Here is a 15,566-nt window from a genome sequence, read left to right as displayed (position 1 = left end):
TTATCAAAATCGCAAGTTGACTCGTAAAATCGTATAAAATCACAAGTTTAGTTATGAAAATCGAGTGAAATCGTGTATTAATGTAAAATCAGATCAAAATCGTAAAATTATATCAAAATCGTAACATCGCATTTAAACTTGTATAAATATGATTTTTGAGATAATTTTATCGATTTTATGTCGTTAATAAAAGGGAACCATTTTGGATAAATCGATATCGTTTTGGAACAATTTTAGATTTACACTTGTCTATGAATGATTTATATTAATTTGTTATAGTATCTTTTATTTATCTTTGGACTTAAGCTCTAAATTTGAATTTATATTTATATTGTGTTTTCATGTCAAGTATTTGGTTGTTTAAAAATTTAAAATTATGAGTAGTTTATGATTATATGAATTAAAATGTTCTATATGTAGTTTTATGTTATAATTTGGATTAAAATATTTAATGATCAATTAAAAAGAATATATCAAGTTTTTTTTTTAAAATTGATTTAAAGTATGATGTAAAATCTTACAATTTTATGATTCAATTTTACGATCCGATTTTATGATTGCTCTAACAATTTTACCTAAACTCTCGATTTTGACAACACTGACTATAGCAGTTAACGGGTACTATAGCAATCGACTGACATCAAACTGTTAGGGTGTAACAGTCGATTTTTTCATAGAGACCAATCGACAATCACCAGCTGACTGGTGGCATGAAACATATCTTGTGTTTTCTCCCAAACTATATTTAATAAAGTTCGGGGTGGCCGACCTTGATTGACAAAATAGACTTGATTAAAATCTATTAGAGTCTTCCAAGTTCTCGTGTGATCAAACATGCTTGTGTGAGGTTATGATGAGACTTCTCCACCCACAAAAAGCTACTTGAGCTAGCCGGAATTTTCCAAGAAGTCATCCACCGATGAATTGGGATCATCCACCTTACGGATAGCCATAGAGTAGGAGCTTTAATCTCCGAACCACTTTAAACACAACGTGTCGATTTGTTTTCTTGTTTATTATCTTTTCGGGTTTAGTTTTTTACTTATTAGTTTTGTTTTTGTATTCCAACATGTTGTAGGAAGCAAACGTCGTGGGTGATCGGGTATTCACCTCCCTCTAGCCGGACATCAAGACCCCAACACTTGAGACACCCCAACACTTGAGACACGGATTCAAAGAAAAAAAAAACCTTATAAAATGTGTCATAAATACAATAAAAATACTTACATGATCATATTTGACTAAGAGAAGATATCTGTCAAACCTACAGCTAAAGAAGCCGCATATACTTAATAGTACCTATGAAAGTGGAGTTAGAGGAGATTGGAACATCTTGGGCGGTAGTGGCCAAGTACGCCACTTGAGCAATGTACAGAGGATGACCAAGTAAATATCCATTAAGGGAGTACTAAACATTTAAGACAACAAAATTTTCCACCGTGGGTGAATTTAAACATAATTTATCAGCCAAAACGACCTCCACAGCCATGTTGGGCTCTATGACCACGTAACTTCCATTAACTGAGCAATCATTTGAGGTGCAAGGCCTAGGAAAAGATGCATCCATGTGCATCTAGATTGAAAGGAGAAAATGGTAAAGAAAGTGATCAGAGAATGCTTCAAAAGGAAAGGATAGCTTACTAAGTTGCTTACTGCCCAATTGTAGAGAGAAAAGAAGTACCAAGTTTTATATTTTGATCAGGAAGAAGGGAATGGGAAGGACAGGATCTAAAACGTAAGCCAGGAAACCAACATTATTGGCTACCAAATTATTTGACAAAGGCTCATGTGTGGTTCATACAAAAAAGCTAACCCTAGCTCTAGATCAAAGGGAGAAAATAGTGAATAAGGAAAACACCACGCGAGCAGATCACAGCTAGAAGTTGTGTCAAACACAAGGATGATACAAGAACATGTCCACCTTAGTAGTTCAGTGTCATACATGTAGAATTAACTTACAATAGATGCCAGAAAAGGAAGGCTCAATGCATATGGCGAGAAAAGAGAAATGATAAAAACATAAAATTATAGATTCTAAGCTGAGGAAAATACAAATCCAGAAATCCGTGACAACTGACAAGTTTACTAGAGGTCTAAATTTTTTGCTAACTATTTAAAATGCTGATCAGGCACTTCAATCCCTGCATTGTATAACAATAAGAGGAGCTTATGCATAGAACTGCCTTTAAACTTAACTCGTTGCTAAAAGATAAATAAAATGGAGAAAATTAATAATTGTTTTATTCAGTAGGAACAATATTTGATAATTATGCCTGGAGAAAGAATGAAAGATCAAGCAAATTAAACTTGTTTACTTAAAATTCAGAAGTTGAGACCTTACTGTTTTTAATTCAATTTACTCAATTTCATAAACTAGAGTTCTATTGGCACAACAGCAGGACTCGCACAAACATTACAAGATGCAGTAACTAAATGCAAGTTGGTGTATTCCTATAATTTGCAACATGTCAACGTGAACTGTACTGATAGTTTATCTACCATGGATACTTCCAAATAAAAGATTAACCTTGTTTACGAAATCATTGCATTTCTTTGCCTATTTCCTATAAGTGGAATATAGCAGGCAAGATAGTTCTTAATCAGAAACTGATTTTAAAACACTATGAAGAATTAATAGTTGGCATTACATCAACAATCCAAAACTTTAGCAAAGTTAAGTTATTTAAGTACAAATTAAAAAAACATTAGTTCTAGAGAGATAATTACTGAACTATCACAACACTATTTGACAAGCCCTCTACAAAACAAACATGATTCGAGTAGTGATCGTCAAGCTAAAATTTCAAGTACAGAAAAAGGCTTTAAAAGGTCGATTCGGAAACAAATATTACATCGGTGACCGCTACGCGTTTGCATAGCATTTGTTAAGAATAAAGCAAGAAAGCAGCGAGTTCTCCGCTTGGTCTAAGCCAAAATCATGCTCCAGGATTACGCAAAACAACCGCAATGACAAAGAATATTGACCCGCGACCAAAAACAAACTCTAAGGAAAACTTGAGAACCAAAGGTGAAAGCAACAATGAAACAAACCGTCAGCCAGGGTCAAGAAGGTGGTCGATCCCGACGAAAGGCACCAGCCAGTTGACAACGAGAAAAAGCACGCTGGTACACACAGCCATGGCCGCAGGTATGATCGTGGACCGGCGTGCTCTCTCTCGTTGTCAAACAAGCACATCTGCCAGCAGCAGAAAGCGAGGCATCCATTATCGCAAGCTGCAGCAATCATCCCCTCAGTACCACAATCAAAAACCAAAAAAAAAAAAAAGGGGCATATCGATCGAGAGCGGACGAATGCATTACTATCTGCAATACTTGACCTCAAATCCACTGAAGAGGATCCAAAGCTGGGAGCAGTGAGGCATCGAAACGCAAATCTGATATCAAACCCTAATGCGAGGAAGAAAAAAGGACCGAGTCAAGGAAGGAGAGAGGATGATGGCGAGCAGCATCACTTCACCGTCCTTTCATGTATCGCAGGGAGGGTAGAGCGTTACGGAGATGGTAAATATAAACATTTTCAAATAAACAATTTCCGAAAAATTAAATATACATATATATTTTTAAAAAAAAGGACAAGAAATTGAATGGCAAGCTTCCGCCGTTGTCGTCCTATCGCTTATCCCGCGAGTACCTGCCACCGCCCACCGTTTCGGTGGAGCCCACTAACGGACGGCGAGGTGCCTAAACGGGTGACGTCGTTGCGGGGGGCGTTTGGCTCGATGGAGATTATTCGGAGGGGGATGTGGTGGCGTACGCTCCAGCACGGTACACGCTCTCCGGGCGAGTCAGGGATCGAAACGTGTCGTGTGGGACGAGTGGGGCCGGACGGAATGGAGCGGGCCAGCGCGTCCTTGTCCGTAATTAAGGCTGTCACTGGGGTGGCCCGACGGCCGGACGAGACGTTGTTCTCTCCGGCAATATGATGAAGCCTTCAGCCTCGTGGTGGATCGACGCAGGCATTTGGACGCATTTGGATTTCATTTAGTTTTTTATTTCTGATTTTATGAAAATCCTTAATTTGCCTACTGATTAAGCCGTTTGAACAAAGTGTTTTTTTTTTCTGAAGCAAAAATACAAAAAAATATATTAATCTTTCATTTTATCCAATTTAATATAAATACTCATTATGCAATCTTTATTGAAAAATATATGTGATATCAACTCCTATTTGATTTCTTGACCGATGAAATTTTCATCATAATTTATCATCTTTAGGTACACCTTACCTCTCTTCTCACTTGTCTCCTTCCCTGAGCATTCAGTGTTCATCCAATAACATTCCATTTACACTTGAGTCACTTCTAAGCACTCAACTTCACTCCCAGATTTGTCTGTCCATATTCCTGAGCACTTTGCATTCGTCCAATAATATAACATTTGAACTCAAGAAGGTCACTCGAGATCTATGCTCCGGTTACTCAACATTCGTCCAACAACACCCCACTCAAACTAAAAAAGGCCAATTAGGGTCTTCGCTCCTAAGCACTTGACTAACCGAGCACTTTGCTTCGCTTCCCGACTAGCGAGAATCCTCTCGTGAAGCGCTCGGCCTTCATCCGGCGCAATCCGACTAGGACTTGGGTCACCTCCCGAGCACTCGGCCTTCATCCAATGGAATTCAACTCGGACATATAGGGCACCTCCTGAGCACTTGGCCTTTGTTCCACGAACTCAGCCTTCGACCAACAATATCCCATTCGGACTTGGGAAGGTCACTCAAAGTTTACGCTCTGGAACACTCGACATTCATCCAATGATTTTCCATTCGGATTTGGGATGCCCAGTCACAATGGCAAAGCTTGAAAGAATCCATCGGGTTGATCAAAAATGCAGTTGTTGATCAAAAATCCAAACTGCAGGGAATTTCCCTCTTGGGATGACCTCAAGAATAGTCACATGTTCTTCCTTTCTCCTGTTGCAAATCCAAGCTGCAACTCCTTCTCAACTTGGTTGGGCCCCGGGCTAAAGCTCGGATAGGCTATAACATGGCTCCACCCTTGCCTAGTCAGCTATTGACGGTAGCCTACTCCTCAATCTTAACCTTAGACAACTTGTGTAGAAGATGACACCTAGTCAACGACCCAACAACATTAGAGATACGACCCAACAATTGTTGCCCTAACCACCCATTAGAAAGCCAACTGGTGGGTGGCATTTTGCTCAAGTGGTCGCCTACGTGGCTCTCTTAAGGCTCACGTGGCCACTTGGGTATTCCACCTCCGCCTCTATATAAGGCTCAGAAGAAGTAAGAGCATCTCCAATGGGGGATATTTGGAGAAGATATTTCTCCAAATACCCTCCTCCTTCTCTCAAATATCCCTTATTATTGGGGATATTGAGGGATGAATGGAAATCACCATGCACAAATATTTGCCCGATGATTTCCTCTTGTGGGGCCCACCATTTTGGTGGGCTGCCATTATTTTTAGTTTTTTATTTTTTTTTATTTTAATTAAATATGATGGGCCCCACCAAAAATGGTGGGTGTCGTGACTTTTAGATTTTTTTTATTTTTTTAAAATTTAATTAAATTCAGAACATTAAAAAATTAAAAACAAATCAAACGTTAACGTTCGAAAAAACAACATTCGGAAAATTAAACGTTTGAAAACTTAAACGTTAGGTAACGTTCAATTTCTCCCTATATATACATCCTTTCTTTCATCTATTTTCATCATTTCCATACACGTTGCCTACCAAAAATTTAGAGAGAAATGGATACAAATTCTGGTCATTATTTTAGGGATTTGTTCAACTCTCCAAATATCGACGAAAATTCTAGTGAAGAAAGTTTCATAATATTCCCGAAGACACAACGAGCCCTACAATATCAGATGCCGGTGAGGCGTTATTTATGATGGTAGTGCACAATCAATTTAGAGTGACTGAATTCATGCAAGATTATCATGGGAGTACACAAAGAAGAAGAACAATTAACAGAGACCGTGTAGCTGGACACACTCAACTTGTCAATGATTATTTCTGTGTTGAGCCGGTGTATATCGATGATATGTTCCGAATACGATTCTAAATGATAAAAGAGTTATTTTGCGCATAGTTACTGATTTGGAAAATCATCCTAGTGGATTTTTTAAATGGAGAGAAGATGCAGCAAGGAGAAAAGGTCTGTCGCCGCTTCAAAAATGCACGGCGGCTATCCATCAATTGGCTTATGGAGGTTTCGCCGACCAATTTGACGAGTACTTGCGAATGGGTGAAACAACTGCCCTCGAATGCTTGTCCAACTTTTGCTAATGCGTGATACAAATATACGGAGGTGAGTACTTAAGAAAACCCAATGCAATTGACATCACTCGTTTACTTGAAATGCATGAGCAAAAGCATAGTTTCCCTGGGATGTTAGGAAGTCTTGATTGCATGCATTGGGCCTGGAAAAATTGTCTGGTTGCGTGGAGGGCACAGTACACACGAGGCGATCATGGCTATCCAACAATTGTGCTTGAAGCAGTCGCATCTGTTGATTTGTGGATATGACATGCATTTTTTGGAGTTGCTGGATCTCACAATGACATCAATATGCTTAATGAATTACCTATTTTTAATGACGTCTTGAAAGGAAATGCACCGGAAGTTAAATTTTATTGTGAACGGTACATAATATACAAAAGGGTACTACCTAATGGATGGTATATATCCGGAATGGGCCACTTTCGTTAAGAGTTTTTCCTACCCTCAAGATCCAATTTAAGGAAACACAAGAGGCTGCAAGAAAAGATGTCGAGCGGGCATTTGGGGTACTCCAAGCTTGTTGGGCAATTATAAGAGGTCCAGGGCGACATTGATTTATGGACAAATGTAAAGAAATCATGTATACGTGCATTATTTTACACAACATGATTGTGGAGGACAAAGGTCATGCAATATCGATTTGGGATCGCGAAGAACAAGATACAATCACAACAAATCATGGCTCAACCAGTGAATTTGCTTAATACATTCGAAGAAATTCCGAATTACATGATACTCAGGAGCATCATCAGCTTCATCATGATTTGGTTGAACACATCTGGGAAACATGCCATCGTGATGAGTAAATAACTAATTTATTATATATGAAATATTTAGTTATTCAATTCTGATTTTGTGAAATATTTGAATTATGTTGTAGTTTTTTTTAAAAAAATGTGTACACATGATGTTGTATTGTTTTCATTTAAATAAAATATTAATATTAAAATAATTATATTGAATAATTGTCTAAAAAATATTTATGAATAAATGATAGACGAAATATATTAAAAATATATATTAATTTTATTTAAATATAAAATTATATGTAAGTTAATAAAATGGTCATGAGACATATAAATATTTGATTGGTGGGATATTTGATTGTAAAGTTAAGGATATTTGAGAGTAAGATATTTGATTGGTGGGATCCATAAATATTTGGATGGTGAGATATTTCATTATGAAAGTTGAGATATTTGAATAGTAAAATATTTGAAGAGTGATGTGGAAGTGGGGATCATGAATATTTAGGAGAAATATTCCATGCTATTATGGATGCTTTAAGTGAAGGTAGGATGATTTTCTTATGGCACACAAAAACAACTCTTCTTCCCCAACAATCTTTCCTCTCTCTCTTAGCATTTCTTCAAGCTTCATCTTTCGGTGCGGTACTAATTTGATCGTGAAGGACTGCACTTGCAACACCGGACCTACACTAACGTGCATTGAAATACTATGAGATTTGGTAAGCAACACTTTGAAATACTTCCGCTGAACAAGTTAGAAGCAGAAAAGGACGAAGAAATAACAAATGACATGACTAACAAATTTTCTAGTTTGTAGTAAAAATTATAGTGGCAGAAGAAGAAAATAAAATACTAAAAATTATGTTATCATGAGTGTTAAAGAAGAAAATAAAAAGTAAAAATTATAATAGTAGAAGAAGAATACTAACTTGAAAGTTTTATACTTTGTCAAAAGAAATTTATATAGAAAATCATACTTTGAAAACCCTAATTGAAATGATATGCAATATGAGTCTTTCTTATATTCAATGTTATCAAAATTACGAGTGAACTCGTAAACTTGTATAAAATCATGAGTTTACTTATGAAAATCAAGTGAAATTATGTATTAAAGTAAAATCGTAAAATCAAATCAAAATCATAAAATTACATTTAAACTTGTAAAACCATAATTTTTGAGATAATTTTATTAATTTTGTGTCATTAATAAAAGGGAATTATTCTGGACAAAATGATATCATTTTAGGAGGATTTTAGATTTGTATTTGTCCATGAATGATTTATATTAATTTGTTATCTTGTATTTTATTTATCTTTAGACTCAAATTTATCTTTATGTAGTATTTTTATAGTAAGTATTTGGTTGTTCAAAAGTTTAAAATTATGAGTAGTTTATGATTATATGAATTAAAATGTTTTATACATAGATTTATGTTATAATTTGGATTAAAATATTTAATGATCAATTAAAAAGAATATATCAATTTTTTTAAAAATTGATTTAAAGTATGATGTAAAATTTTGTGATTCGATTTTACGATTCTATTTTATGATTATTCTAACGATTTTACCTAAACTATCGATTTTGACAACACTGCTTATATTACTAAAGAGCGTATTTAAAGTTTCGATTTTATGATCCAATTTTATGACTATTTTAATAATTTTACCTAAATTCTCGATTTTGATAACATTGCTTATATTACTAAAGAGCTTATTTAAAGTTATAAAGTTTTTAAAAGATACATTTCATTTTCAGATTTCTCAAATAGCTTACTTGTTTCTAATTTTACTCCTCTACCACCTGTGGTGCTGTATTCAAAGAATACCAACACTGTTATACTATATTTCAACAATTAACACTCGTATAAACTACCATCAAATTAGCACAAGTGATGTTGTTCTTGAGATTCGTTGTTCTTTTAAATGTAACATGACAGTGGTCAATTGATGCTGATTTTTAAGTGTAGAAAAAATATATTCGATAATTTGTACATCGACATCCATTCAAAGCAATCATCAATTCTCACTGCAGAGCTTAGAGCTTCGCAGCCTTATCATCTTCTAATGGAACAGCAACGCACCTTTAACCAGTACTTTTGAATCAAACAAAATTAAGCTCAATTCTGTCCAAATAGATAGCCTTTGAAAACAGCCTTTAAAAGCAGTCTTCTTGCTGTGTATCGTACGGGGCTGTGAGTGGCTGGCTGCTGTGTTTCTGGAGCATGTTTGTTGCAGATGCTCCAGCACTTCACATGGCTCGCGGCTCTTGTCCCGGGGAAGTTAAAAAGAGTTGGCGGTCATTTGGGTAAAGCTAGAAGAACACATGGAGGATCGAAAGCCTCTTTTGACTGCTATTGAGCTGTGCTTGTGCCACAGTGCGATCTAATTAAAGAAAACAGCAATAGCTAAACGACTAAATTAAACTGCACTTTTGTTTAGTTGGCACCTCCAAGCAGATGCGGTTCAGTTGCATGGAAATTTTTAAGTAAATTAGTGGTGGTAGTGAATGGTCCATCATCGTGCATTATATATCTATGATGAATTGAAAAACATCAGGCTGCTGCTGCACCATTGCCAAGCTAATTAAAGAAAACAGCGATATAACAGTCTGTTTGGAATGATATGGAATTCAATTCTTTTTAGAATTGGAATTGAATTTCATATTTTAGAATAATTTTTTAACTAAGAATTGACATGGAATTCAATTCCAATTCCATCAAACAAGGTAAAATTAAATCACACCTCTTTATGTATGATTTAGATAGGGAATTCAATTTTCCATATTATGTCCATTGTGCCCCCTCGTTATCTCTTCTTTGTAAAAAAAGAAATGAAAAAAGAGAGAAAGATAAAATGGTAAAATATAAAAATTTCATAATTTAAATTATAATTCATTCCAAACATGAGAATTGAATTTAATTCCTTATGAAATTTAATTCATAATAAAATTTAATTCAAGTCATATTCATAATAAAATTCAATTCAATTCTATGACTTAGTTATTTTCAAACAGGATGTAAACGAACTAAATGAAACTGCAGCTTTGAAACTTGAAAGTGTTTGTGGATCTTATCTAAAATGTCATATTTTCTTAAATGGAGGTATTAAAGTGAAATTAATGAAGAAAACTGAATGCAGATACTTTATTGGCTGAAGTCAATGATGCACCTTTCGGCATTTATTTTTTTCAAAAATATTATCACATTTATATTTTCTTCCTAAAACACCCTTCACTCCATCTTAAAGTAGTTTACCTTTTGTTTTTTTTTTAAGATGTTTATTTCCCTTCTTTTTCTCTTATAATTAACTATTATAAAAATAAAAAAATACAATCATACTAATAAAATGTTAGAGCTTTATTCTCTATAATATATATCATCATTTATATTTAAATAAATTTTATTTTATTATTATAAATCATATTTTTTATATTTCATATTTGATATAGACATTTCTTATAGTTTCATGTCATTTAACTAGAATATTTATTAATTGTTTAAATATATATCCATATTATTGTAAACATATCTCTATGAGTTTTCATTTAACTGTAATTTTGACTTTTTCTTTAATATTATTTTTTATTATAATATCTTCAATCTATGTAACTCTTATTTTTTACTTGTGTTCGAGTTATAATTTAATATTTAATTTCATTTTTATTATAACATAACGTAGCAGATTTTATCACCATTTTATAATTTTCTTTTTAAAATCTTAGAAGTAATTTAAGATTATAAATTATATTTTACGTTATCTTCTATTTCAATCCTCCTACTTATATTTATATAAAACATCTTCTCAATTCCTTTATTTTTTATATAAAAATGATCTTAAAATAACTTATTATATTCTATCTTAATAATAATTCATTCGTTTAATATTACTGAACATAAATTTCATACATATCTTTATTCTATTAAATTTAAAATATTTTACTTCTAATATTTTGGATAAAGATTCGAGTATTTCTTCTTTCACGTATTTCATCAATTAAAATAATAAAAAATTTAAAAAATAAAATTAAAATAATTAAGTTTTTTTACGTTTGATTTTCTCTCTCTCTCCTAATTAGCACATTAAAAAACAAAAAAAAAGCCTTAATCAAAATAGTTCCAAGATAAATCATGAGGGTATTTTAGACAGCAAACTCTGAGTGAGTGAGGAGGCGTTATATATAATTGTTGAAAAAGAAAAAGTCGATATATAAAAAAGTTTTTTTTTTGAATTTTCTGCCTGCCTACTTTATTTATTTCAGTGAGGGGTTTTGTCGTGTCGAGGAAAGCCGACGACAAGGCGACGAATCCAATCTCCGACACAGCCACGGAAACAGACGCGGAAACAGCCTTAGCTTCCTCCTGCAACTCTTCCACCGCCCCTCATTTTTCTTTAACTATTTACTCTCCTCCGTCTTCCGCCACTCTCGCTCCGCTCCCAAATCCCATTTGATCCTCTTCTCCTCCATCTCTCCTCACCCAGTTACTCCAGAGGAGGTAGCAGGAGGGAGACATGAGCATCGAGAGGAACCACGGGGGCTGCATGGCTGTCGGATCGCTGCCGCCGCCCTCCATCTTCAAGTGCGCTCACAGCGCTTCCGCTGCCAATGCCGGTAGGCCATCCTCGTCCTTCCTCTTCTTTTGCTTCAGGAAAAAAGTACTTTTTGGTCTTTAGAGTACGAGAGGTTTCCCTTGATCGTCGATTTTCTCGCTGATTGATTCCGTTGCACTCCGTGGACATTGTATGATATGGACAACCGGAGGCCGAAGTTCCTTGTTACCGCTGGAGCAGTGTTTTTCTTCCTAGGTTTTCTATCGGATATTTTCTAGGGCTTGTCCGCAACGATCTGTTTGCTTCTTTATTGCAACCGATTTTGTGTGCTCGCTGTATTTTTAGATGAAAAAAATATTGTTGTCCTCTAATAGGTATATTTGAGCTTTAATCAGCTTCTTTAGGTGAATCCGAAGATTTGAGTTACTAAAGATCTGGTCTTTGGGAGTCTTTGAATAACAAAGAAACAATGATATTTTCATCTCTACTTTTAGCTTAGCATCGGAATGGCGACACCTTTGAGTTTTAGCATGACATGTGAGGGTCATTTGTCTGTCCTATCTCGAAATTTACGCTATATCTCTTTGCACTTTGCGGTATAATTTCTGGAGCTACTCTTTGTCCTTGCCACTTTAGCATGCACGCGGAAATTTAAGACGGCAAATATCCCCATATAAGTGTCTCGTTCCCCGAGTAGATTGTCATTGCTGACTAGCAAATGCCACGAGTATGTTACAGACGTGGGTCTCACACGATACCTTCCTGTAAGCCTTGGTGCCCTGCTAAATTTGTAGCCACGCAACATCATACTACAAGCAACCACCAAATGCTTGTACTTCCCCCCCAAAGTTTGTCTTTCTTGTAAGGAAGTTTGTCTTTCTTGTAAGTTTCGTGTCCTTGCAAGTCTCCAGCCTTGTGACATAGCCTGAGAAACTATTTGGGTAATAATTAAAAGGCCGCTGCTTATTTTTTTTATCGTTAAAACGGCATTTTACTTTTTAAAAATATTAAAACGGTGTCTTATTCCCTTTTTCATGCTAAAAATATCCTTGTGTGTAGCAACTTTGGCCAACATTGCTATGACTTAAAGCAATATTGCTAAGTATGAAATATTGTTATATCAAAATATTTTTTTAACTAGGTCAAAATTGCTCTAGCTTGGTCAAAATCATTCTATTTTGGTTAAGTTCACTTCAATCTTGTGATGGTAGCTTTGTTTTCAAAGTCTTTTTTTTTGATAATTCAGGACTAATCCTAGAGGTAGGTGGCCTTCAAAGTTGACACAACATGTAGTAGCTTTATTAATAAATGCTACAATATAGGGCAATTTGACTAGAATTACTTTTAGCAGTTTTGAATAAAGTTGCTACAAGTTGTAATAGATTTGAACAAAGCTACTATGATAGTGCTAGAAGAAGAATATTTTTGAGATAAAAAATGTAATGAGGTGCTGATTTAATATTTTTTAAAATTAGGATATCTTTTGACTAAAACTACAATAGTGAGGTGCCCTCATGCTAGTGTCATTTTGCTAGTCATGATATGCCTTTCATGCTTGTATTGCTAAGATTAACTTCCTATTGGCTTTGCGCAGATGATCAGACATGTGGTTCACCAAGATGGATCGGGAAAGGACTATCTTGTGTTTGTATGAAACGCAAAGGAACTTATGAGCGCATCTGCATGAATCTAACTCCTTTGCAGGTAAAAATTCAGTCACAATGTGATTCGACACTTGCTATATGAAGTTTGGTTTGCCTTTACATCTTAATCCTTTGTCTTTGTTCATGTTTGCAGTGTTTCTATATTGCCTGTTCATTAGAGCTTTGAACTGGCATTCATTTTTCTTCACCTTAAGTTAATTCTTCTTCGTTAATAAAATGTTTGATAAGGGAAGTTTAATATCTGTGCATATATTTGTTTTCAGGAAGAAAGACTTCAAAGACTGAAGCACCGTGTGAATGTTTATTTTGATGGTTCAAGACGAGATCATCAGGTATTAAGCAATACTTATCAACTTTTGATCAGTGTGTCTACCTAGTTTTGATCAGATTATTTCTTATACATGCATATATGAAATACTCTAGGATAAACATGGACAGTCAAGTGAAAGATGACACCAAGCATTTTTCATCGCTTGTGGATGTTGATACCATTTTCACTTTTTTGATAACTAGGGTTCTGAACTTCTTTACTGAGTAAAGCATTCAGGAGAAATAGGAAGAGTGATTATTGAAGGAAAGCTATTAATTGGAAGTATTGAGTGAAATAGCAAATGTTGCATCTATTCTATTTACCAATTCTGAAACGTAGCATGTACTGGCAGGAAGCTCTCAGGGCTCTTTGGCATGCAACATACCCCAATAAGGAACTCAGTGGTTTGGTATCTGACCAATGGAAGGATATGGGTTGGCAAGGGAGGGATCCATCTACTGATTTTCGGTAAATTGACCAATATAATTGTTTTATTCTCCATCCTACACAAACTGAGAAATATCCTGACACACAGTTGTTTCATGATAAGTAGGGGTGCTGGGTTTATTTCATTGGAGAATCTGCTATTCTTTGCAAAAACATTCTCTGTAAGATCAAATTATCTTGTTCATGTTTTTTGTTTTCTCAACTTTAGTTCATTCACAAAATTTATCTTCTTAAACAATTGTATTCCAAGAAAAAGTAAACTTGACTTTCATTCTCTTTAGAATTCCTTCCAAACGTTGCTAAACAAGCAATTCGGGAAACGGTCTACCTGGGAATATCCTTTTGCAGTGGCTGGTGTCAATATCACTTTCATGATTATACAAATGCTAGATTTGCAATCTAGTAAGTGTTTCTTTCTAGCGATCAATACTTTGTTTATTAAAAGAGCAAATGAGAGTAGGACAAAGCCAAAAAAAAACCCTCGAAAAGTTAATTCTAAAGATCATTGAAAAAGATAGGGAAATCTCCTCTGTTGGAGTTGCATTCATGAAACAAATGGAAGATTACATGTATATGATGCACATGAACCAAGATTAGAGTTTTCAGCTAGATATCATGGTGACTTTTTATACCAGAACATATTGACACCGAGGTGTATAAAGAAGTGAGCATTGCTTGATACTTCTTGAACCATATCTAGCATGGTAGAATGTTTGTGCAGGTATTTCATCGAATAGTATTTATTACCACCTTTTTTTTTTTTATTCGACAGACCTACTCCTTGCAAAGTTGCAGATTAACTTTTTTGAGTTGGGAAGTATTTGATCACCTTAGCAGTTTTGCAGAATTGCAGTCCTTTTGATCTGCAACATTACTATATTTTAACATGCTTAAAATTATGCATCTACAGCAAAGGCCAGGACATTCGTCAGAGCCGTCTTTGTCCAAATGCTGTCTGGTGAGCTTTTTGCATAAATATCTGCCAATTTACTTCCTGTTTTCGGTATCATAAATGAGATTCAGTAGAGCTGAGTTAGAATACAAAATCTCATTCCACTTAGAACATATGCTTTGCCATGGCAGAGGATGAATGGGCGTTCGATTTGCTCTACTGTGTAGCCTTCATGTTGATGGACAAGCAATGGCTACAAAGAAATGCTTCCTACATGGAATTCAATGTTAGCAATGTCTACTTCTTTCACTACAATCTCGTATTCATGTGTTTTCGGTAATCTTTATGTTTATATTATTATGCATTTTCAGGAGGTTCTGAAGTCGACTCGAGGGCAGCTGGAGAGGGAGCTCATGATGGACGATGTAATTAGGATAGAAGACATGCCATCATATAACCTTCTCGGATGACTGCTGAATTGTAAATTATGCCTTCTTTTCCTGCTCGATCCATGTTTTTTACTCACTGCTGGTATTGTTTTCAAGCATGGAATCGCATGACATCTCTGGGTTAAAAGCGAAAAAGTGATCCATGGGTTAAAACTGATGGAGTGGAAAAATAAATAAATACAACTTCGAACAACATAAAATTTTGAGTGCGTAGGGGTTCGGAAGTGATCCAAG

At 35.1% G+C, this 15,566-nt stretch overlaps 1 protein-coding gene and 1 long non-coding RNA gene across 4 annotated transcripts; one reads left to right on the top strand and one right to left on the bottom strand.

Annotated features, from left to right (window-relative positions):
• Window positions 1-1,901: 1,901 nt before the first annotated feature.
• On the bottom strand, window positions 1,902-3,492 carry LOC122015427. 2 transcript variants are annotated; one of them, XR_006120891.1, is made up of 3 exons: window positions 3,339-3,492; window positions 3,052-3,234; window positions 1,902-2,141 (listed from the first exon to the last, which is right to left on the bottom strand). It is a non-coding gene; the product is annotated as an uncharacterized LOC122015427 (long non-coding RNA). The 2 variants fall into 2 exon arrangements; XR_006120890.1 differs by having other exon boundaries at window positions 1,902-3,234.
• Window positions 3,493-11,275: 7,783 nt separating this feature from the next.
• LOC122015075 (ELMO domain-containing protein A-like) lies at window positions 11,276-15,408 on the top strand. 2 transcript variants are annotated; one of them, XM_042571750.1, is made up of 9 exons: window positions 11,276-11,631; window positions 13,165-13,274; window positions 13,498-13,566; window positions 13,897-14,012; window positions 14,098-14,152; window positions 14,273-14,393; window positions 14,902-14,949; window positions 15,075-15,169; window positions 15,255-15,408. In XM_042571750.1, the coding sequence occupies exons 1-9, from the start codon at window positions 11,532-11,534 to the stop codon at window positions 15,351-15,353; spliced, it is 813 nt and encodes a 270-aa protein (XP_042427684.1). In that variant the 5' UTR covers window positions 11,276-11,531; the 3' UTR covers window positions 15,354-15,408. The 2 variants fall into 2 exon arrangements, with proteins under 2 accessions (XP_042427684.1, XP_042427683.1); XM_042571749.1 differs by having other exon boundaries at window positions 14,095-14,152.
• The last annotated feature ends 158 nt before the right edge of the window (window positions 15,409-15,566 follow it).

This window comes from Zingiber officinale, chromosome 8B, assembly GCF_018446385.1.
Source record: "Zingiber officinale cultivar Zhangliang chromosome 8B, Zo_v1.1, whole genome shotgun sequence".
In the NCBI taxonomy this organism is placed as follows: domain Eukaryota; kingdom Viridiplantae; phylum Streptophyta; class Magnoliopsida; order Zingiberales; family Zingiberaceae; genus Zingiber; species Zingiber officinale.
Note: the sequence above shows the minus strand (reverse complement) of the source record. Positions and strands in the feature narration are given on the sequence as shown.